The 23,153-nt window shown below is 42.2% G+C and overlaps 2 protein-coding genes across 4 annotated transcripts in view; one reads left to right on the top strand and one right to left on the bottom strand.

Moving 5' to 3' along the window:
* Positions 1-6,792, bottom strand: part of MAP3K5 (mitogen-activated protein kinase kinase kinase 5) — a 101,705-nt gene extending 94,913 nt beyond the window's left edge. The window contains exon 1 of one of the 2 annotated variants that reach the window (XM_080585921.1): positions 6,033-6,792. In XM_080585921.1, coding sequence (XP_080442047.1) covers positions 6,033-6,408 — 376 coding nt within the window. In that variant the 5' untranslated portion in view covers positions 6,409-6,792. The remainder of the gene's footprint in view (positions 1-6,032) is intronic. The other variant, XM_080585922.1, reaches the window with a different exon arrangement.
* A 5,703-nt stretch (positions 6,793-12,495) lies between these two features.
* Positions 12,496-23,153, top strand: part of PEX7 (peroxisomal biogenesis factor 7) — a 42,604-nt gene continuing 31,946 nt past the window's right edge. Inside the window, exons 1-5 of one of the 2 annotated variants that reach the window (XM_080585385.1) lie at positions 12,496-12,728; positions 13,477-13,534; positions 15,012-15,162; positions 19,622-19,699; positions 20,004-20,112. In XM_080585385.1, the coding sequence (XP_080441511.1) occupies positions 12,602-12,728; positions 13,477-13,534; positions 15,012-15,162; positions 19,622-19,699; positions 20,004-20,112 (523 nt within the window). In that variant the 5' untranslated portion in view covers positions 12,496-12,601. The remainder of the gene's footprint in view (positions 12,729-13,476; positions 13,535-15,011; positions 15,163-19,621; positions 19,700-20,003; positions 20,113-23,153) is intronic. The other variant, XM_080585384.1, reaches the window with a different exon arrangement.

Raw genomic sequence — 23,153 nt, 5'->3', positions numbered from 1 at the left:
GGCAGAGACTGGGGGCACAGGAGGACACTGGATGATCTTTTAAAGGTCCCTTTCACGCCAAACCAGTCTGATTCTTTACATTAGAAACTGACTAAAAAGAGAAGTCAAATTCTTATAATGGCTGTGGTAGATTCAGGAGTCACTTCTGCATGACACACCCTGTTCAGAGCTACAGAAACACAAACTGCAGGAGGAGGAAAGAAAATAAAAAGGTTTCCTTCTGTGTTTCTCTCAAAAACCACTTACCTAGCTTCACTCAGCCCCTTTTCCATTGGGGAATATACTTTCATGATGCCCTCTCACCTAGATGTCTCACAATGAGTTTTACATCTCTACCGTATTTTAAGAGACCCGAACAATTTCATAACCCACATTTTTCCTCACACTTTAATACATAGCACATAATATTTAAGAACTAGTGCTATTACCTTGATGCACCTAGCAGAGAAGGTACCATTTCAGAAGACAATAACTTCTAATAATCCATCAGAAGTCTGAATGTGGACCATCTATCTTAGTGTCTCACCGGTATCGCTGGGAGGTTTAGTCAATAAGCACTGCAAGAGCACACCCTTAGTATTATTTACATTATAGAGGTGGTTGGGAACTCCCAGCCCCATCGGGGTTTCTGTGCCCAGATGACACCCAAGCCAGATGCTCTGCAAGGCACCATCTTCCTCAGCCTGGGGAAGGCCCGGGGAAGCTCCTGCCGCACAGCAGAGCCGCACGCTGCTACGGCAGGCCAGTCACCAAGTCTGAAAGAGAACCCAGCTCTCACGGGTTGAAATTTCCAGTGTTGCCTCCTAACAGAGCCTAGAGCTCAATATCCGCAGTCAAAAGCTCTGTAACCCACCCTTCTCTGAACCCCATTTAATTGTGACAATATACTCTACACATGCAGACACAAAGCTTCTGTATTCGTAATACCTCACCACTGACATATCTATCTCGAGAGCATGGCTATAATCTGTGCACCCTCTGCATTATTAATCTGCATTTCTTGCTCCACCTCATCACTTGCAACACAGCGCTGCTGAAATGCAAAGCTCCTTCAGCATGAATTCCACTGACGGTGGTGGTAGATTTTTTTTTTAAAGTAGTTGCTCTCACCTCTGAAGAATGATGCATCAGGATAATTTCTTCAGCTATGTAATGAGAACCATCATTCCCAACAGGGACTTTCCAGTCATGATGCTACAGAAAGGGCAGCGGTGATTCAGCAGCACTGAGAGGTACAGGGAGGGAGTGCCCAAGCAGTAAGTTAAGTGATGGATGCAAGTGCTGCATAATCACAGAAAGAACATACAGCATTTCAAGTGTCTGACGAAACTCAGTGAAGTGAAAAAATAATAATCAGGAAGTACAGCAAGTAAGTTACTGAGCAAACTAAGCGTTCTAAGAGACAACATGAATTAGAAAAAAACTTGCAGTTTGTCTCTCTGTGGGACCATTTTTCTTGGTCCTACATAAAGCTAACTTAGTAGGAAGCGTATGTCTTTTGTTTTTTAACTGGGGAATACATTTAAGTCAACTGCTTGAAACAAGAACGCTAGTTCTGAAAACAATAACTCTTGAGTTTAAGTTGAGAGTCTGTGTTGGTGTGTCACAAAGCCATAAATCGCTTTAAGAACAATTTAGCATCATGGAATCTAGCGTACTTAGAGAAAAATAGGAAGAAACTGCAGGAAGGCAACCGAGCCCTGGTTCTGCTTTATTTCACTTCTGTGTGCCTCCAAGTGTTTATAAATGCACAATCTACACAAGCTCTGTAAAGTATGCAGAAGGAGTTCAGATGTAGAACCTCATCTAAACAAAGCTCCCTTTTACACAAGTGACTGTACTGGCTCTCTGAGGATTGTCATTTTGTCAGCCAAGATGCCCCCCAAGCACACCACACTGTGTGTTTTTAAGCCCACTGAGCTGACACTTGTGAGAAACAATTGACAGCGAATTCCAGAAACAATGAGAACAACCTGAATCCATTTTATTATCTGTTATTTGATGAATGCTGGTTTAGTCAAGCATTACTGTTAGAGGGAATTATCTCAGTAGCCCTCCACAGAAGCGGCAGTACAAAGTAACATCACGAGGGCCACCGACCCATGAAACCCGAGCATAAGAAGTTGAAGAAGAGGGAATGCTCTAGTATAACACAATATAAAGGCTAAGGGAGATAAGTGTATGACAAGTACATCAGTCAAGTTGCTTAGCTTGAGAACCATCTTAAAAACAAGCAACTACAGATTAGAAAACCCAGATCCTCCTCAGTCACCAAGTACACGATCTCTTATCTTCCATTAGTCCCTCTCAGACTGTACACAAAGTCAGAATGCTTGATATCGTACTGCTGACAAATTACCAATCTTCCAAAAAAATTAATCTTGCAAGGCAGACAACGAGGAAGAACACACACCTGAAAACAGTAAACAAATGATCCCTGTGTCCATGCACTAGAAGTAGTCAATGCAAGTTGCTTCAAAAGAAGGTGCAATGTACTTCAGAGTAAGACTAATTTCCAATGAAGTTTCTCTTTGGTTCCTCAAGGCGTATCCAATCTCCCCCCAAAACACAAGACTAACCTCTCCTAGAAGAGAGAGCACAGCTTTAGAGTGCTGTAGTGTACAGGTCATCCCAGACACCTGCGTGCACTAATTATCCCAGCTTTGACACTTGTACACTACTTGTTTTGCTAGTCAGCTGAACACTCACCCCTAACTTACCCTGCACTTTAAAATTGATGCAATTTCTAAAAGCGTCAGATTACAAATTACAAGAAACATTTCTGTCAACTTGGCAAAAAAAATCTGCCTCAACCTAAAAGCCTCTGTGAAGAATTCACCTCAATTTAGAGCACCTTCCTCTCCTGAAGGGCTGACCCAGATTGCTGATTCATGTTAATTTTTGCTTTTATGATATTTGTTCCTTTTTTAAACACTGCTCAGCCAGCCCTGGATGTATTTGTATAATACAAAATGACCAGTTAAGGATCTGCACAAGAAGCAAATCATCCTAACTACAGTTGCCTAAAAAAATCAATGAAAAAAATGAATTGCTTACATAAACCAAAGAAACTAAGTAATCTATACTCATTTATGGCTCAGGTTTCAAAAAATAAAAACAACGGGATATGAATATCAAGTCATTATAATGTGGAAAAATATCCTTTAATAGTAATGTATTCAACTTTCAGAACACAGCACTGTACATAGACTTCTCTACTGTATTTTGGCATCTCTCTGACTCTTTAAACATTCTTGAACCCTTTAGGAATTATGCTGGATTTCAGAGACCTGTAATTCAACTGCAAGAGCTCAACACAACTGAGAAAAAAAACACTGTCTTTATGGAAAAAAACAGCCCCGAGACAGCTGGCCAACCCCATATGCACTGAGTTCTGCAAGAAATTGAACTAATTTTTCCCTTTTTCACCTTACTGCTTCTAAGTGGTGGGAAGTGTATGAAATGTTCCAACAGTTACTAAGGCTGATTCCACACTTGCTTCTCATGAGGCTTTTTTTTTTTTTTTTAAATCAGACTTTAAACCATGCACGACAAAGTGCTAGAATAGGCTAATTCTTAATATTTGGTGCTTGAATGGTTCCATTATACTTAGCTAAGACCTACTCACTGTTCGTATGTATTTCTAATTATGTCTCAGCATTTAAGCACCATCACTTGACGGAAGCCAGCTGAAGAAGATTATTAGCAGGCTAATCCAAATTTAGACAGGATGATGAGTATTTACATCTGAGATTAGATTTTTTTTTTATTTAATACTTCCCAAAGTTCTCTTCCAAGCAGTGAAAGGTATGAAGTGAGCCATCAGAGATCACCAAGAGTTCAGACTACATTATACAAAGCACAAAGAAGGCATTAGGAAAGGGAAGGCTTGATAATGGGCAGATAAAGTTATACTGCATCTACAGCCTCTCTCCCCCTCCCCCAAATCCCAGTTCATTTGTACACATTACAAGAGTTGAGAGATTTGTTGTTTTTATCTCATTCAAACGCAGTAATCAGCTCCATCCCATCGCATCATTCCTTACTCTCATGACTTAATTGCCCTTTACACAGAGTCTAGTAAGACTCAGTACCTTGAATGAAACCAATTAACCATTACGTAAATTGAAAGTCATTTTACTGTTAAATTCTTACTTGATGTTCAGCCATGCTGTACATGTAACGCACTACATTTTTTTAAATAGTGGAGTGTGCAGATATTCTTCACCTTATCACTAACATCTTTGATCACTGAAAGCACATAGCAAGAGAAAGGACGAGAAGGGAAATTGGGAAGGAGTTTATATTTATTTGCCATCTACAAATGCTTCCCTTCCATCCCAGTGGAAGGCAACTAAAACAAAAAACAAACTGTGGAATAAATACACCCTTCGTGACCATTTCATTTTGTTCCCTACACTGCTCCCCGTTTGCATTTTTCAGCTTACATAGCTTCTACTCTTTAATGTTTTTCTGTTCCTAACCTGGGAGCCTTTTTTTTTTTTCTGAAGAACAACTAGTTCTTAAAAATATATATTGGATGCAGAAATGTGAAAGGAATAAAGAAACAAACATGAAAACCCACAGATCCCTCTAGACCTAAGTTCCAGCCTCACAGTCAACACCACAACATAGCTTTTAGGCAGCAGCTCACATAGCACAGAACGTATCGTGAGCAGACAAACTTTTATGTCCTCCTCTTTGCAGTACAGAGTTTGCTGAAAATCCAGTGAAAAAAGAAATGTTATATTACATAAGCGTGCAGTTATGTAGTGCTAGACGCCAGACGCCTACTGCCAGAATTAGAAGGGGCCCACTTCAAGTCAAATCTCCCATTACAAGAAAAGCCTTTGTGAAATATGGAGACCCCGCCTATTGTACAGATCAGTCTGAAAATTAATGAACGTGAGAGGCACACGAACATCACAGATAATTCAGCTCCGTGAGCCTCACTAGGATACACCTTCCACAACAGGGACGAAATGAGACTCTCAGGTTGTACCAGTCCTACAGTTAAGAGGTACTGAGGCTCTTAAAATCTGAAGTCTCTCTTAGCAGTAATGTAGAGAGTATAACATCTGTAATGAAGCTCTGTATCCTTCCTATTTCTGTCTGTGAGCACAGCTCCTCTGACTTTTGATGACATTACCTCTAAGGCCACAGATCTCTAAGAAATGCAAGGTAAGACGTGCCCATATGCTGCGGAGCCATCCAGCTCAGGAACCTGAAAGCAGTAGCCCATGAAGCAAAGCGTTCAGTGTTTCAGATAGATGACGTGCATATGCACGTCCACGCTGGTGAGTCTTGCATGAAGAGGGCAGACAGTCCAGACATTTCTTTTTTTTTTTTTTTTCTTCCTCTCTGCTCCCCAGGAGAGGAGGAAGCTACAGCCAAAACTTTTTAAATGCTCACTTGCTAAAGTATTTCATGCACGTAGAGACATACCACAAAATAAGCTTCGAGTTGCAGGTCAAATCAAATTCCTGCGTCTAATTTTTTAAATGGCAAAGAGACATTAATTTAGTACCGTAACTTTAGCTTTACGAAGTCTTTACCGGCCTAGTAAGCGGGGGGGGGTTAACTCTAAGTTTACCACATACATCTGTTAATAAATAACTAAAAAAAGAAAAATCAGGAGAATCTTTCTGTTATTTTTAAGCATGGGCCCAGGTAGACCATGACAGGCAACCTCGCGTGACCCTGCCCTGAAACGAAGGCGTTTCACTGCTGCCAGGGCGGGCCAGCCGGGGTAGGCGGCTGCAGCGCGGGGCATCCCCGCCGCCCTGCCATCCACCCCCCAGCAGCGCTTTAATTGCAACCAACCCCCGAAGCGCCGGCTCCCCTGCTACAGGGCCAGCAGGAAGGCGCTGCCGGGCCACCGGGCTCACGCCGCAGCCACTTTCCCCAACTCCCGGGGCCTCGCAGCCCCCCCGCCCCCCCCCGCCTGTCGGCACCGACTCGCATCCCTGCTTCGTCGCGGCGGCCGGGGGGAAGGCCAGCAGCACCCGCGGTCCTGGCGGCCCCCCCCTCACCTGCGTTGTAGAAGCGGTCCAGCACGGCGGTCTCGCCGAAGTCCAGCTTGCCGAAGTGCAGCGTCTCCAGCGTGGCGCCCACCACGTCGCACGCCTCCCGCAGGCTCTGCAGGGCGCCGCTCTCCGCCGCCAGCAGCGGCCCCTGGCTCGCCTCGTTGATCACGTAGGTGACCGCCGTCCGACGCCCTTGGCCCTTGGCCCTCGCCGCGATGCCGGTGCCGGCCCCGTCGTCGCCCCACGGCTCGGGCTGGAGGCTGCGGGCGCCGCCGTCGGCCCCTTGCCCCCGCCGGCCGAGCCCCTCCTCGGCGCCGCCGCCGCCGCCGGCCGGAGGGCCGGGCACCGAGAAGCTGACGGTCCCCTCGCCGCCGTCGCTCATCCCTGCGGAGCCGCCACCGCGCCGCCCGCCCGCCCCGGGCCGCCCTGCGCGCTCCTGCCCGGCTGCTCAAGCGGGGAGCGGCGGGGCCGGGGCTCGGGGCTCCCCCGCGGGGCTAGCGGGGGCTGCCGGAGGCGAGGGGACGAGAGCCGGCGCCCGCCTCCGGCACCATCGCTTCTCCCGAGCACCTGCGGGGCCACGCGGCGAGCCAGCCCCCGGCGGGCGGGCGGGCAGGCAGCCTTCCTCCTCCTCCTCGCCGCCCCGGGGAGCTCCCTCGCTCGCCGGCTCTTCCCCCAGCCGCCCGGGCGCAGGAACCACTTGTGGGCAGGCTCCCCGGCGCCCCCGGTTTGGCCGAGCGGCAGCTGCACGGCGACTGGAGGCCGGGCGGGGGCGGCCCCAGCGCCGCGCTCCTCCCTCCGGGGCCGCTCCCGAGCCGCCCTCTCGCTGCCCGGGGGCGGCCCCGGGAAGGGCGGGCAGCGGGGCCGGGTCGGGCCCCTCAGGGCTGGGGCTCGGTTGTTCGGCGGTGCTGGGGCCCGGGGATCCTGTGCGGCTTAGGGCGGCGGGAGGCGCCGTGGTGGTGGGAGCCTCACGGCGGGGTTTGTTTGTGGGGTAGCCGTCGAGGGAGGGGCTCTGAGGAGGTCCTTTGGGATTTGGAATAACGTGTGACGCGAGGTGTGAGCGCCTCAAGCCCTCGGGCTGTCTGCAGGCCTAGAGCGAATCCCTGAGAAATGCGAAGTGGGTTTGGGGAGGAAATGAAGTGCAGAGCTCTACGCTGTTTCTGGAGCGAAACAGAGTGAAATCAGTTTATTTGTTCATTTATTTATTTGATCGGGCATTCTGTTAAGTAGATACAGGAGAAACGTAAAACTTTGGATCACCTAGGTTGGAAAATACGTTCAAGATCATCATGTCCATCAACCTGGCCTACTGAGTGACGCCCCTGAACCACATCCCTTAGTGCCACATCTACGCAGCTTTTAAATACCTCCAGGGATGGAGACACCCCACCTCCCTGGGCAGCCCATTCCAATGCCAAACCACCGCTTCCATGAAGAAATTCTTCCTGATACCTGATCTAAACCTCCCCTGGTGCAACCTGAGGCTGTTTTCTCATGTCCTATCACTTGTCGCTTGAGACAAGGCACTGACACCCTCCTGACTGCAACCAACCAACACCACCCTTGCTGCAACATGGAGCTAAATAGCACTCTATATATTCAGAATTATGTTAATATGGCATATCAATAGGTCCATCCTATTACAATTGATTTTGTGGAGGCAAATCAACTTGCTGGCATTAGCTGTTCCTATACCATTGTTTTCCATGACTGCTGTAGGAAGAGGATAAATTCTGGAATAATCAGGGAAAATTAGTCACTGTGGTACCTTCAGTAGCTCTGCTTGTGTTTGCGTTGATCAGTCCCCATTTTCAATGAGATATGCCTGGCATTTGCTTCTGCTGATAAGGAATGGGTAAATGGGGTGGGAAGATGACGAGCAAACGAAAGACTAATTTACAGGGGAAAGTTAATATTTGCTAATCTGCAATATACAGTAGGTTATTGTTTCTTGCTACAGTCAGAATGGCAATCAGTGTTTTCCTAAATAAAGTAGTTTTCCACAAAACACAGAATCAGTGTTAATCCATTCAGCATTGAAGTTACATCACCTTACAGGAAGCAAGAACAATATGTCTCTGTTGTTCTCTAGAACAACCCATGTTTGTCAAGTGCAGAAGGAAGTCCCGGACTGAAAGAAGACGGAAGAAGCATGCTATTCTACTTAGCGTTGCTGCCTTGTGAGGCCTGCTTCATTATTAGTACTGTGTCCATTCCAAATTCAAGACAGTTGTTCTATTGATTTGGCCGGGAGTGAGGATGAGGCCTAAACTGAAAAGAAATAAAGTAACAAAAATTCAGATTAATCTGGAATAACCCACACAAATTGTCCTTGTGTTTATATAGGAAAAGCATATCTCTTAATCTGTTAACTCTTTGAAGTGAGCAATCAGGTTTTTAGGAGTTCTTCTGTATGAATCTTTGAATAAACGATGATGATAATCATTCAAAGTTTATTTATTTATTTTTTTAATCAGCATAATATCCCATTTATTATCAGAAATATGTATACCTTGTTCACTTGTTACTCAAGTGCTGTGCAAGTAACATCTTTAGCACCAGATGGTTTGCATATAATTACAATTCAGTATTGCCCTGTTCCTGCTCTGCCTGTTGCAAGGACAAAATCTTGCAACAAGCAGTTAGCTGTAAACTTGTTGAAATAATTCCCTCTCTCCCTTCCATGTTTTTATAGCTGTACAACATTGGTCTCTAGATTTAAGTAATTATAGTTCTAAAACTATATCCCAGAATCCAAGAACTTTCCAGTCTTATTAGTTTTAAATATAAATGCAATTTTTGTGAAAAAAACAGCACGTTATATGCCAAAGACTTGATTAAGCTACTCAAACTAGTGTTAACAAGATCCAAGAAAAAAAAAAAAAGTAAGCATTTTGATTTAGAGAAATGAAATCTGAAGCCTATGCACAATTATCAGAACTCTGTCCAAGTTATATATTTTTCATGTATTCTGGCCATCAGTGTCCAGTTCAGGGAGAAAAATGATACAAGACTAACTCTGCATTTTGAATTTTCTTGATAGTATTGGAGATTGATAGAATGGACCAAAATATATTGATATAGGAATTTGCAAAAGTAAAGTCCAGTATGCTTCAATTATGGGTGTAAAAAATAAAATAAAATAAAATAAAATAAAATAAAATAAAATAAAATAAAATAAAATAAAATAAAATAAACTTGCAGATACAAAAATCCAAATGGGATGTACTCAAAAGTACATAAAATAATCCTTTTTCCATGAGCTTTAGGCCTGAACTCTTACAAGCAAATAGAAATGGTTAAACTGAAATAATAATAATAAAAAATTCCTAGTAATTGTTGTAAAAAAGTTAGACTAAGCCTATCGCTGCAGACAATCAGAAGTAGCCTTTATGTTCAATATAGAAAAGGCGGTGTTTTGTTATGGGGGAGCCAGCTGCTGATCTTTAAAAATGGTAGCTCTGTGATTAAGATAAACATTTAGAGCAATATTTAAGTACCAAGGGACAGGTAAATAAACTGGTGTTCACCGTGCATGGGTGCAGCTGCTCATGTAACAGTAAAAGCATGGGTAATTATAACTTGGGTTATATTATATATATTGGGTTATATATATATATATAATGGGGAATTATGGCATGGTGCATATAATGACACTCAGCAAAAACTGCCGGAGCAATGTGGTTATGTCTCTGGGCATGGGTATTTCTTGAAGGCCCTTTATTGTGACTATGGTGAAGGGAAAAATGTGTGCTGTTCTTGCCTTCATACTTTTTTTTTCATTTTTTTTTTCCACACAGCAAGTCTCACACTTCTTTATAAATCTCATCATCTTTCTTCCTCTGCTCCAATGTTTTTTCCTCCTCTCAGTTCTTTTGTTGTTTTAAACTTCCTGAAGCATCTCCATGCTAGTAGGCTCTTCCTTCCAGCTCCCACTAACCTCACTTTCCCTGTCTGACACTGTGAGACTTTTCCCTTCACATCCATTCCTGCAGCCGCTGTGGTTTCTTCAATTTCTTTATTTTCACTCCTGCCTGTGTTCTAACCTTATCGCAAACCTTGGGATACTAAATGCTTTTCTTAAAGCTTCAACTCATACAGCCTTATGATTATGTGGAAATTTCAGCTGAGGAAATGATAGATGTGTGCCTGTAGCAGAAGAGAGATCGGTGTCCTGAGAAGACGCTGAACTGGATGTAGGGATATTGCTGTAGGCATCTCAACCTCCCGTTCTAGCACCAGCAAGGGATATGATTATGAGCTCTGCTCAGAGAATTGACTGCAGTATAAGCAGAGCATACTAAGCAAGCCGGAATCAATTCACTGAAGTGATGCTGCCTTAGGAAAAACATCTCAGTGTACTTGGGGAGTGTTTTCTGCAGCGCTGGGCTCTCGGTTGTTGCGTGGAGCACGGCTGCCATCTAACGGTACTTTCTGGTTTGTGTGGGACTCGGAAAGAGGGATGGCAGCACTCCGGTTTCAATAGCTGCCTGAAAATCGCTACTGTCACTGGTTGCCCCTCATGCTTCTTGAACTTACCTGCCCAGGGCCTTAGGAGGAAATAGTCATGTTTCACAGCTTGTAAAATAGCTTTTATTTCTGCCTATGCAAATACTCTTATTCGCCATAGTATTTTTCTTCTAAGGGCCTTCAAAACCTGAATTTACATGCTCGTCTGTGGAAAAAAAATATTTAGGGAGCTAGTCCTTCCCTCAGGACTTCCTCGTAACCTTCTGCCTGCTCCCTGATCTTTAGTGTCTACAAAAACTCTTCTAATCTGTCTTTAAAACAAAGTTGGGCCACTGATAAGGACTGTTTCCTGTTGATATAACCTCTGCAGAATTTCGTTGATAACAAAAGATAACTGGACCTGAAAATGCACTTGATGAAACCCTTCCGATTCTCGGATGTATCAGTGATAACTTGTCTGTAGAGTAATTGGACTTCCCACCACCAAGCACTTGAAAACAGAACAATACCTCACAAAAGGCCATGCCCAAATTTATTTACTGCACCGCCGCGGTGGGTATGTGTCTTCTCAAATGTTGTTCTTGGCATCCCAGTCACAGAGGACAATTACTTTCAAAACACTTCCTCAGAAGACTGGCTTTTAATTTCCGTTTTGAAGAAATCCATTAATTTTAATGTACAGGCTAAACTGGTGGAATTTCACCTGGAGCAGCCAATTCAATAAGCTATTCCTCTGCCCCAGGGTTAAGTTTTTTCATATGATGTCTGGCAATAAATTAAGCCTATAAATCGCTAGTTGTGAGGATTTGGGAGCTGCTATGAAGTTTTCTGCTTATTAGATAACCCAGAGGATGCATTAAATTGAGCTTTGCTTGTGCTGAATTTGGATTGATTTTATTGCAAAGTCCTGGAGATTGTTTGATAAACCTATTTGTTTTCATTTTTACTATGATATCAAAGGATTCAGTGATCTGCATTTGAATGCCAGCTTAAAGAATTAGACATTCCTGTGGCTTTAGTAGTCTTTGTAGATTTTAGTTTTAAATATAAGGTTGGCAGGAATAGCAGGAATACATAACTAAATTCCAAGCTCAACTTCGATTATATCATCCAATTTGCTTTCACCATACCTTCCAAATGTGTAAAATAATACTTCTGTATTTTTATCTACACGTATAGATAGGTCATTATAACTAATTGGGGTAATCTGTGTTCAACTGGAGTCATATCTGCACCTTTATTTTAAAGTCCTTTATCATGTACAAGATAGGATATAACTTAAGCTGCAGTTGCTGTTTTGCTCAAATACTGATTTTCTATTTTTCTTTCAAAGGCAAAGCTCTCACTGACTTAAACAGAAGTAGTCAGTGGTGTAAGAAAACTTGAGCTTGTTCGTAAGAGGACCTCCATAAAGCATTAACTGTATCACAAGAATGATAAAATGCATATATATTACATATATATGCATTATATGTATCTGTATTATGTATATATGCATATATATGCAGATCTGTTCAACAGGTTGGAAGATGAAATAGCCTAGAAGGACTTCTGAAAGGGAAAAATGACAGACAACATACATAGTTGTACTATGATCAAAAATATGATTTCTTTTATTCAAGCTGATACAATGTGCTGATGAATGTCTTACTTGGTGTACGCTAGAAGGGGCTATCTTTGAAAGTCATCACTTTCTTACCAAAGGGTGATTTTACAGAACTGTTTACCGCAAGAAATGTGCAGAAAACAGCTGGAGGCCTGGTGGGGGCCAGGCGACCTTTCATTACGTGAGCCACCCAGGAACCCAGCTCAGCGCCCCGCAGCACCAAGTGACACATTTCTGTGTGGCACCGCCTGAAATTAGATTTTTTCTCTGGGACACTCAACCGGCCCACAGCCACCCGAGGCTGCAGCGACCCCGTCAGAGCGGGACGGGCAGCTGCCACAAGGCCGCCAGCGCCCGCCACGCTGCCCGCGCTCAAAATGGCGGCGGCGGCGGCGCAGGTTCGGCACCGCCCGGCGGGCGGAGCGCTTCCGACGGGGCCCTGCGCGCTGCGGGGCGGCGGCGGCTCCGAGCCGGGGCCGGGGCCGGGGCCGGGGCCGCGGCCATGGGCACGGCTGGCGGCGGAGGCGCCGCTCTGCGGCTGTCGGGGCTGCACGGCTACGCGGCCGAGTTCTCGCCCTACTGGCCGGGGCGCGCCGCCTGCGCCGCCGCGCAGTACTACGGCATCGCAGGTGCGGGGGGGACGGCGGCGGGGCGGGGCGGGGGCGGCTCGGTGCTTCTCGTGGGCATGGGGGGTCGGAGGGGAACGGCGCCTCCGCACCCGTGCGCTTGTCCGAGTGTGTAAACAGCGTCTTCACGAGCACTTGGCGGTTGCCCTGTGTGTGTGGCCTTCACCGTGCTGGGATACGCATTTGGTGCGATTCATGTAAATTGAGCTGCTCCGATACTTTCGATCCCAGTAGGAGTATTTTCCCTAAAAGCATTCAGATAAAATAAAGTTTCTAAACGTGGCTTTGCTTTGGCGTTATCCCAGTCAAGGGGGAAAACAGTGCTTGTGCATGTTTTTCCTAGAGCTGAATTGTTTTGGTTTGGGTGAGCTGTGTTTGCATTAATAGATTCCCTTTCCCCAGGGGAAAAAAAAAAAAAGCGTTGTATCTGCTGTTTTACCAAGCAAATACAAAGGGACCCCGTACTGGTATGTCAGTAACACAAGGTCACGGGCAAAACACGCTCTGTTGCGTGAGTTGCTTCTTCTCCAACCTCATCCACAGGTGTACCGGGGACAAAAATCTGATGTAAATAAATCACCCTTTTGGAGAACACGAGAGACAACAAGCTGTTTATACACAGTCCTGAATTGTTTGGCCTTGTAAAGAAGCTCAGATACCTTCCAAGTGTCTACTAGCTGCCTCAGAACATGGTAGAGTCCTTGGCGCAGGGTAATTAGTTGTGACGTTTTGTTTTCTTTTGGTGTTTTAGGTTGTGGAACTCTGGCAGTGCTGGAACAAAAAGGAGCTGGGATTGTTCTGCTCAGGAGGTAACACAGGAAATATTCTCTCATGTAAAAATGAAATGTGAACCTATATTGTAGTGAGTAGAAAACCCAACCTGAACGTTTTTGGGACTTATTAGTGATATAAAGTATTACGTCTATGCTACATTATCTACTAAACGTGTATTTGTATTTAGGTGTAAATGATTGGTTTACATTGTATGGATCTTGTTATAAGAAGCAATCAGCATTGCATCCTTTCTTTAAGTGTAAACCATTTTATAGAAAACAGGCAATGTAAATTAAAAGTAGCCCTTCTGTCCTAGCTTGAAATTAAGTTTTTTGTTTGTTTTTATAGGTGCATTGCCAACTATATTTATCTCCTTATTAGTGGCTTATACTGAAAATAGAGCAGGGAGTTGTGGCAAGTCAGGGAGGTCCATTCTAGGAGATGGAGTGTTCTGTGACTTTGATTTCTGTTCTGGAAGGGAGAAGGATAAGAAAGGTTAGGAAGGAAAGGGTTTGGTACTTGGCCATCATTTGCCTTTTTTTTTTTTTTTTTAAAGAAGCTTTTGAAACAGCAATTCTTTAGATTAAGAAGAGAGATGAAATAGAAATACTTAGCAAGCAGTTAATCAGAGAAGTTATTTTTAATTCATAATTTTACAGCAAGACTGTCTGAAGCTGTTAAGCACAGTTGGTTCTGCTAAGCACCCTGGTTCAGTAGTATTCATTTCTCTGTTTTCAGAGAGACTATTTATTTTGTGATGGCAAGTCCTGTACCTTCCTGAGCACCAAGCTTTGTCATTTGCTCTATAGAAACTTCCCGTGTGCGTGCCATTCCCTCGTAACTACTGCGAGGTGCCATGAAGTTCAACCTGAGCTTAGCTAAACCTTCAGTGAAAAGGGGGTAAATAACTTTGTATTTACCATGAGATAACAGCATGGTCACTGATAGTTGTTGCAGAGCAACTAATACATGGTACTTGATCCCACACGATGAATTATTGTTGCGTTGAAAGCCCTTTTTAGGAGTTATAGAGATATTTAGTATGTTCATTGCTATCTTTCTGTTGGTTTTTTGTTCTGACTCAGCTTCTTAATGATATTGTGGATTGGTTAGAGCCCTCTCAACACAAACAGTTTTATTTCTTTGTTTACCACAGTTAAAGACAACTACCTCTGTAGCAACGTCCTGAAGAAACCATAGATCAAAATGAGATACGTGGCACCTCTTAAACTCTGCTTGCCCAGCAGTTAAGGACTGAAATCCCGATTCCATTCTCTGTATGGCAGATCCTTAGCTCATTCATGCTTTAACTTAATCAACCTATTCTTGTAAAAGTTAACGTTATATCCAGTAAGCTACTTGTAAGGAGATTCACTGGAAACTCAAATAAATAAAAAGCTGTTTAGAATGGTAAAGAGGTTAATTTAAAGAAATACTGTCTTTGCATGTAACTAGTCCGGACTTATGCGTCGTGCTTACCCATGGACAAATATTTTCATTGTTCTGATTTAGCTATGACTGGAACGATGGCCTTTTTGACGTGACGTGGAGTGAGAACAATGAGCACGTGTTGATCACTTCGAGCGGGGATGGATCTCTGCAAGTCTGGGATACGGCTAAACCCAGAGGTCCACTGCAAGTCTATAAAGAGCACACTCAGGAGGTAAATCAGGCAAACTTGAAGAATTTAATGGGCTGTCTAATGCTTGAATTATTAAAGGTGTGGACTCATAATCAAAAGCGTTTTTTGCGGTCTATTTTTTAACTTTGTTTGGGTCCATGCTTTGAATTTATAACAACATTATTTTGAATATAAAGTAAATGATATATGCTACATATTTATCTACTACAGCATATGAATGCACAAACACCGCATAGTAAATAAATCTAATATATTCAGAAATAGCATTTGTGGCTTCTTCTAGGCTAAGTAGTCACTGAGTAGGATGAGAGTCCTGAAGTCATTTTGTGGCTTTAGTGAACATCGTTGGATAGGTCTAAATCAGGCAGCTGATATGTATAGCAGTGTTATCTTTGAAGATATAGAATGATACAAATATTGTGGATCCTTAGGGCTTCTGTTCTACTCAGTAACTGCTTATCCTTTTCCATCCTAGCATCTCTGGCATCTCTGAGACCCTGCTCAAGGCAACAGTAGTCAAATATTGGGACAGTGTGTATTTTTTAGTCTTGGTTTGAAACCATTGATTTTGATTTGCCTAAAATCTCGGTTTCTTTATATAGTGAAATATAGGTAGAGAAAATGTTACATTCACGTTCATGAATATATCTGCATATTTTCAAGGCCTTTTATGCCTCAGCGTACTTATCTTCCCACAAGCAATTTTTCTACTTTTTTTTCCATGCTTTCTTTCTAACACTCTACTTCTTTTTCTCAAGTCTTTGTACTTTACGCGTGATAAATTTTAGCTCGAATTAGCAACACTTTATCTGAATGAAATAAATGTGCGTGAAATAAGCTAGTGGATATGTAGTCAACAAAAAAATTCTGGGAATCCAGTTTTGTATTCATAAAGACCTCTTTTTTTCTGATATGAAGCACAAAGCTAAAAGCTCGTTGATTGCAGTTACATGACTATTTGTCTGCTGTACCTTTTTTTTCTTTGTAATGTGGCTATTTTGGCTTAATACATACACTAAGTAAATAAGGAACTGCGAGAGATGAGTGTGGTTGTGGTCAATATTTTACGATAATGTTCAAAGACTGATGGAAAGATGTAGGCAAAACATATAGTGTTTTTTTTTTTTTTTTTGGACCCTATCATTTTCTCCTTGAAATTCTGTCCATAGGATTATTTTGGTTTTGCTACACCATCTGTTGTTTGTGAAGTAAAAATCTCTGTGTCCAAGTCTTGGTTTAGCAGGGAGCATGAGGAGGTGGACGCATTCAACCGTGAGTTGGAAAGACGGTACAGGACACATGGGTTTCCTCTGAGACATGAAAGTTTTGTATTGATTCTTTATAAGCGCACATTAAGAGGAGAGATTTAGCAGGAACATAACTAAGAGTTTGCGGTAAACACTGGCAAACAGCGCTCTTTAAAATGATTGACTACCTTCTTGATCTGTAATCCTAGTCTGACATTTGTAGTGATGATTTTGTCGCTGTTTTTTAATACTTCTAATGCAAGATTGATGGGGATTGGTTTCTTGTTTTCTAAATGAGATCATTGTCCCCGCTCAAACAGAATGTACAATTTTAATTTAAAAGTGCATCTTTATTGTTAAAGGACAATGAGTTTTATTCTAGCACTAACCAACTGCTGGTTATCATGAATAAATTAGTCTAACTTACTTTGGTTTTGATGAAGTGTCACTAGAATGTGAGACAATAGAGTACTTCAATTAAATTTGTCTTGTAAAGTGATTTTTAGCATTATATTGAACTTTTTCTTTTTTTTTTTTTTACTACTTTTGTTCATCTTCTTTTCATCTTACCTGAGACATTTCATACTGGTATTTATGGCATTAAGGCATTAATGAAGCATTTCATAATTGAAGATAAAGCACTGAAAGAGTAACAGTTGAGGTTTGTGCTGTGTTGCTATCCTTTCCCAGTTACTCAGCACAGCTTCTGCTGAAGCATCTGTAAATTTATGTTGGATGATAGCGTGAAAAGGGAAGATTAAAAGTGAACCTTGCTTTCTACTCCCACGCTTTCTTCTTTTCATTCCCTTCCCATTACCCGGACCTGCCAAGTGCCAGATGAAAAATACCTCTTGCCTTTTCAGAGCCTGTTGTCTGTTCTGTTTGTAATCCTTGCCTGGAGGAGAACTTGTCCAGGTACCGTTACCTGCAGTGCAGCTGCAGGACGCTGGGCAGCCCCAGCCGTGTCTGCCATATGCGTGCAGATCGCTGTCATTGCGTGTCTTCGACAGATCTGCGTGCTGATAGCTTGCCAGTGAGCTGTAAACCATATGCGCACTCTGTGTTATCTGCACGGCCGATCTGATACATCCCGAATTTGTGGGGCTAGGTGAGTTGTGTGACAGAGGTACATGTTTCTCAGGTCTGCATTGCTTTCTTGAGAATTCTGGACGTGAGTATGCTAGCCCAGCACCCGAGCTGAGCAAACCTTGTAGGGCTGTTGCACGAATGAGGCATACTATGTAGTAATGTGTTTAGGGGCATTGCCAAACAACATGTTAAGAGTATAACACCCAACTGCTCCCCAGATTCAGGGGGAAGGAGAGGAACCAGTTGGAAAAATGTGATGTCTTCTATTTTACAACATGAACAGCTACTTGAGTGTCTCCTTTACTAATAATTCAATAGAAGGAGACAGGTTGAAAAAGGAGCTGTAGTACTGGTAGGAAGCTGGCAGAAGTAGAAAAAAACAAGGGGGTAAAGGCATGGTTTGAAAAAACAAACTGAAGAATTACAGCTCAGTTTATTATTTGGCTTTCATCAAATAGTGTGTAATTGTCGTGTGCATTTGAATTATAAACTCCTCACAGAACACAAAGCACAAAAGGGTGCCAGGGCAATAACCCTTACAGTATGTGGAAGTGGGGCATCGTAAGTTTAAGAAGAAAAGTTGCAGATGTTGCACTGTGTTTTTTCTGTGGGGAATAGTTGCTTTCAACTTTGGGGAAATGAGCAAATAGATGAAAAACAGTTAAAGTGGATCCAGCATAGTCTGACGTTGTTTTGTGAAGGAAAATGCGCAGAAATAGGTAATGATGCCTTGATTTCCTTTCTCATACAGGATGCTTTCCATAGAAGACTCTGGCTTTTGCTAGATTATTTTTTTTTTCCTGTCTAACTTCTCTGCTTTTCCTCTGGTGACACAGGTCAAAACACTTTCACCTTCAAAACAGGGTTGCTGTAATTTAATGCCCGATTATGGGGGCCAACTGCACTGCACTACTTGAACAGCCTCTAGTATGTCGACTTGCAGATTAGATCCAGTGCTGTGCTAGAACAAGACTATCCCAGCTGGCATACCAGCCCTTGGGTGGTGACCCAGCTGCTGAGAGCAGTGCCACAGGCTGGTAGGTGGTGGCCACGCTTCTGAGAAGTGCCATGGAAGGTCTGCTTAGGTCAGCAGGTGAAGCAAATGAACTGTTTCAGATAGTATTTAACCACGTCAGCTCTGGAATTGGTCATGTCCCACTCCAGTTTGCTGAGCTCCAGACACCATTAGTATTTGAAACACTGGTGAATAGTCAACATTTTAGTGTGAGGTAAAAATTATAAGGAATAGAATGTGTCTCACAATGTATAGGTAAAGGTACAGCGCGTTTGAAGCTGGAACCTGTACCTATTCTTGAGGCTTTCAGATTTGAAGCTATTTGAATGACTACCTTAGAGCTTTTATGTTTTTGCTGGGGCAGCAGAGCTGAAAAATCAGCAATGGTGGATAGAGTTAAGGTATTCTCTATCAAGATAGGGGGATCGATGTTAGAATAAACTATGAGAGAAGAGAGAGCTTATTTCAGCTTCACAGAGAAAAGCATCGTCTTAATAGCTGGAATGGTTAGTCATGAAGGAAATGGGGTTTTTATTTTTGCCTCATTTGTTTGAGGATATGGATAGTAAAGAAGAGTGTCATAGAACTTGGAAAATGTGAAAATCAAGAGTATTTGACGGCATGCAGTTCTTTTGAGAATTAGAAATAATAAAGCATTTACGGTTAGTCAGCTAAAACCTCAGTCAACTCCATTGTCAGCTCTGTAGAGAGATGTCATTTACCTTGTTAGCAATTAGAAACCAGATATCTGAATAAAATTGGATTAGAGATCAGAAATCAATTTGAGGTATGGCTTTTTACTGTGCTAGAAACTTCTAGTGGTGGTGGGTGTATGTGGATTTTGTGGATTTTGTCTTTTTTTTTTTTTTCCTTCTCCATTTTGATCCATCTTTAATTTTTGGATACTTTTCTGAGGCTATAGGTGCCTTTAATGCCAGATGGAGATGTTAAATTTAATTTTTGCTCAGGTAAATGGCGTTGTTGGCTGCTCTGTGATGCTTGACCAACGTGGCTTTTTTGCTGATTATGATATAACTCGCAAATCCAAGTGTATTTAGTGGAACTTTGGCTAACTAGAGTTTCAAACATATAATGCTTTTTCTAAACTAGGCTGTTGTATCGTTTGTAGGCATATAGCGTTGACTGGAGCCAAACTAGAGGAGAGCAGCTAGTGGTGTCCGGTTCATGGGATCAAACAGCCAAGCTGGTATGTTGGTTTTCTGCTGAAAGCAAAAAATGTCATTTGTTTTGGAACCGATAATTCTTTGTGTTAAGAAACAAAATTGATTAATTTTTCCTCCATTTTAAACTGAGGCTGCAATTCTGTTTTAACTGGGATGTTCTTTTATCCTTCAGTTGATAGCAATTTAAGTATACCAGTGCTTTTCATGATACATGGTAAAAAGAAGTCAACTTAGTCCTTTCTGTATGTATAAATCTCTTATATACATGAAACCCTCTCCTTTCTTACTGCATGTGTACTTCAACAATTCTCTTTTTACTTTATTCAGTGGGATCCAGCTGTGGGGAAGTCTTTACGCACTTTTAAAGGCCACGAAGGGGTCATTTACAGCACTATATGGTCTCCTCACATCCCTGGCTGTTTTGCATCTGCCTCAGGTAAACATGATGGTAAAGGAGTTCTCGCAACAAAAAAGCCACTATGGTATTGCATTAGTTCAGTGCTTTGTCCAGCAGGTGGTACTGTGCCTCATACATAAAAATGGAAGAGGGAAAGATAAACGTATTGTTGCAGCTGGACGTAGGTTCTCTTACCACCTCTAAATTATTCTCTTGGTGGCTGTTTAGACAGGGATCAGCAGTTTTCTAGTAGTCACTTTAGTGACCTTGTGGCAGTTTTTTCTGTTATTTTATGTACTCTCATCCATTCATCTGACTCTTGTTACTGACCATTAAAATATGCTACTTGCTTTATTTTCTGTTCTGGCTTACACTTTTGATAAAATTGTCTCAAGCATCAGCAGTCTGTTAGACCTGTGAAGAACACAGTCAATTACTATTGAATTGTTTCCAGTACTGATGGAGATCACTGTGTCAGGTTCTTCAGAAACAGTAATCATCAATTACACTTTTCTGCTTCTGCCAGTGCTATGAATATTGCTGACTTATCTAGTCATAACTGAGCTGGATGCATCTGCAGTGGAAGAGACAAGGCGAAGAGATGTTAAAGTGATGTGACAGCATTTTCCAAGCACTGCTTCTGGTCCAGCGGCACAAGGAACAGTGGACCAGCAGCAGCTGACTAGATGGTTTGGGGTGAGGACTGCTGTGAGCCACAGAGTTAGAAACCAAGGGCAGTAAGACACTGCTTTAATGCAAATACCTGTAAATTAGTGGCTTAAATATCTCTGATTTCAAGTCTGTTGGACTTCTGTAGTGATTCAAAGAGAATTTGTTTAGCTCTTACGTCAAGAGGGTAAGCAAGTAGAAATGTCTTCCTGCTACTAAAGTTAAAGAGAAATTCAATGCACAAAGATGATGGTCTTCCCAATTCTGTGGGAAGTATGGTGGAAAAAGTGGACCTGACTTTAATTTTATAAAGTCTGTGGCTATTTCCATCTGACTCGACTTGTACGGTTGGACTAGACTAACTGACAAGTTTCATTTATTTGTTCTAACGTAGTAGTGCTTGGTAGGCAGATGCTGGTACACAGCTGTTTCCAACTTGAAGATTTATTGAAGTAACTTTTGAGGTGCCTATCTAAAGGACGTACAGAAACTTAGAAGATTAAGCCCTGTATATTGTATGGCAGTTCTACAGAAATGCAGCTATTTACCACAAAATGCTGTCTAAGTACAATTTGACCAAACGTAGGTGCTTAGGATTTTTTGTTTTCAAATTCTAGGAGAAGTTGTAATCTCTATAAAGTCCTGCTTAGAAGCCTCCCTTCCATGATAGTCTTGTTTATACAAAATCTGTGACGTTCTAGATGAAGAAAAGGGTTTTGCTGATCCAGCAAGTTATTTAAAATTTGATACTCTAGGCAATTAAGTCAAACTGTCTTCTAATCCATTGCCACTTGAACAACTTTGGGAAACGTTGATTGTTAGATGCTGTATGTGATGGTACTTCGTGTAAAGCAACATACAATTGGTCTGCTCTTTGAGAGACTCGGTGGGTGCAGCTGCTTAAAGTTTTAGATAAAGCACTAAAGAGTAGATGTTCTTTTGTGAATTTCCATTTCCCTCTTGAAAGGGACAAACATTTAATGCCAGACCCTGAAGCTAATTGAAGTCAATTTTCAGGATTGATGACTCTGTAGTATTTTATAGGAAAAACAACACACAAGAGACACAAGATTTCTCTTCTGCAAGTACTACACAGATATGAAATAAAAATCTTGTAATTAAATGTCAGGCATAAAATCATTAAAAGAAAATGAAGCCCTCAGAATGGTGATTTTTCTTATGTTTTCAAAATAAAACCTTCAGTGTACTCTGAAATGAAATAACTTCAAAGATTTTGCATAGAAGTCATGTTTTTTAGTTTACATGGGAATTTTCCTGTGGTTTGGTTTGATTACTTTACTACTAAAAATAACATTGGGAGCTTTTTCTTTGGTCAGCAGGACTGTAGGTAGTAGAAGTAGTCATGATTCTCACCCTGGGTGCAAACACTCTTTCCTTATTGTAAGAAAGACATATTGGACATACACTCAGTTTATTTCACTGTTCAGTGTTTAATTACACTCTGTTGTGATGGTGAAGATATGTGATGAAAGTCAAGTAGAGCTATATTGGAAGCTGGACCTCCTCAGTAAAAAATAAAAATAAATTGCTTTGATCCACACATGCTATACGGATGACAGAAAATTATGGGACAGAAGGCTTAATATCACTGACAGAACTTCTACTGAGCTGAAGTTGGAGCTGGAAAAAAACTGCAACCTCAACATGATAGCATTGTGTCTAACTTGCTGCTCTTCCCTTGTCTGATACACTTACTGTGAAGGCTGACCTAAAGCTTTACAGTCTCTTTTGCAACTGTGTTGTCTTGAAAATTAAAAATATGTCTGGAGGAGCACTTCCTGAACTTCCTTTCATCTCTTTTATTGTTGTTTTAAAGCAATACCCTTTTTGAAGGATATTGTTGAAGAGTTCCCTCTCTGAAGGAGACTGAGCTGCCATAGAATTACCATGTGTTCTCTCTCCCTCCCCTCTGTCCCACTTCTCTCATCCAGCCTCACACCTACCCACAAGCATGCATTCTCCTGTACGTTGACCGTATAAAGTCTTAGCTCTTCAGAACAGAAATGAACTATTTCATGTTGCAGCTTCTTCCGTTTTGCATGTCTTAGTAAAATAGCTTTCAGGAAGCATCTTGTTAAAGATAACTGGAAAAAACAATGGTAATGAAATATTTTGGTTTTAACTAAGTTTAGGTAAAGCACCTAAACTTTACCTGAAATTTAGGGAATTTTAGGTAAAGTCTTTTTTCCCTTTTCATTTTTTCCATGTATTCCCATTTATCTGTTCTGAAAATAAGCAAAAGGAAAGGAGACTTAGGAACCTGTGCCTCACCCCTGCCCTTTTGCTGCCTTTATTTGAATCCACATAGGTGCCAGCAGAAGTTTAATTTCTGCTTAACTAATCAGTTTGTGAACACTGAAGACAAAATCTAACACAACTGCAGGACATAG

This window comes from Anser brachyrhynchus (genome assembly GCF_964034855.1).
Source record: "Anser brachyrhynchus genome assembly, chromosome: 3".
NCBI classification, from domain to species: Eukaryota; Metazoa; Chordata; class Aves; order Anseriformes; family Anatidae; genus Anser; species Anser brachyrhynchus.
The sequence above is the reverse complement of the archived record's forward strand: the minus strand, read 5'-3'. Positions and strand labels throughout refer to the sequence as shown.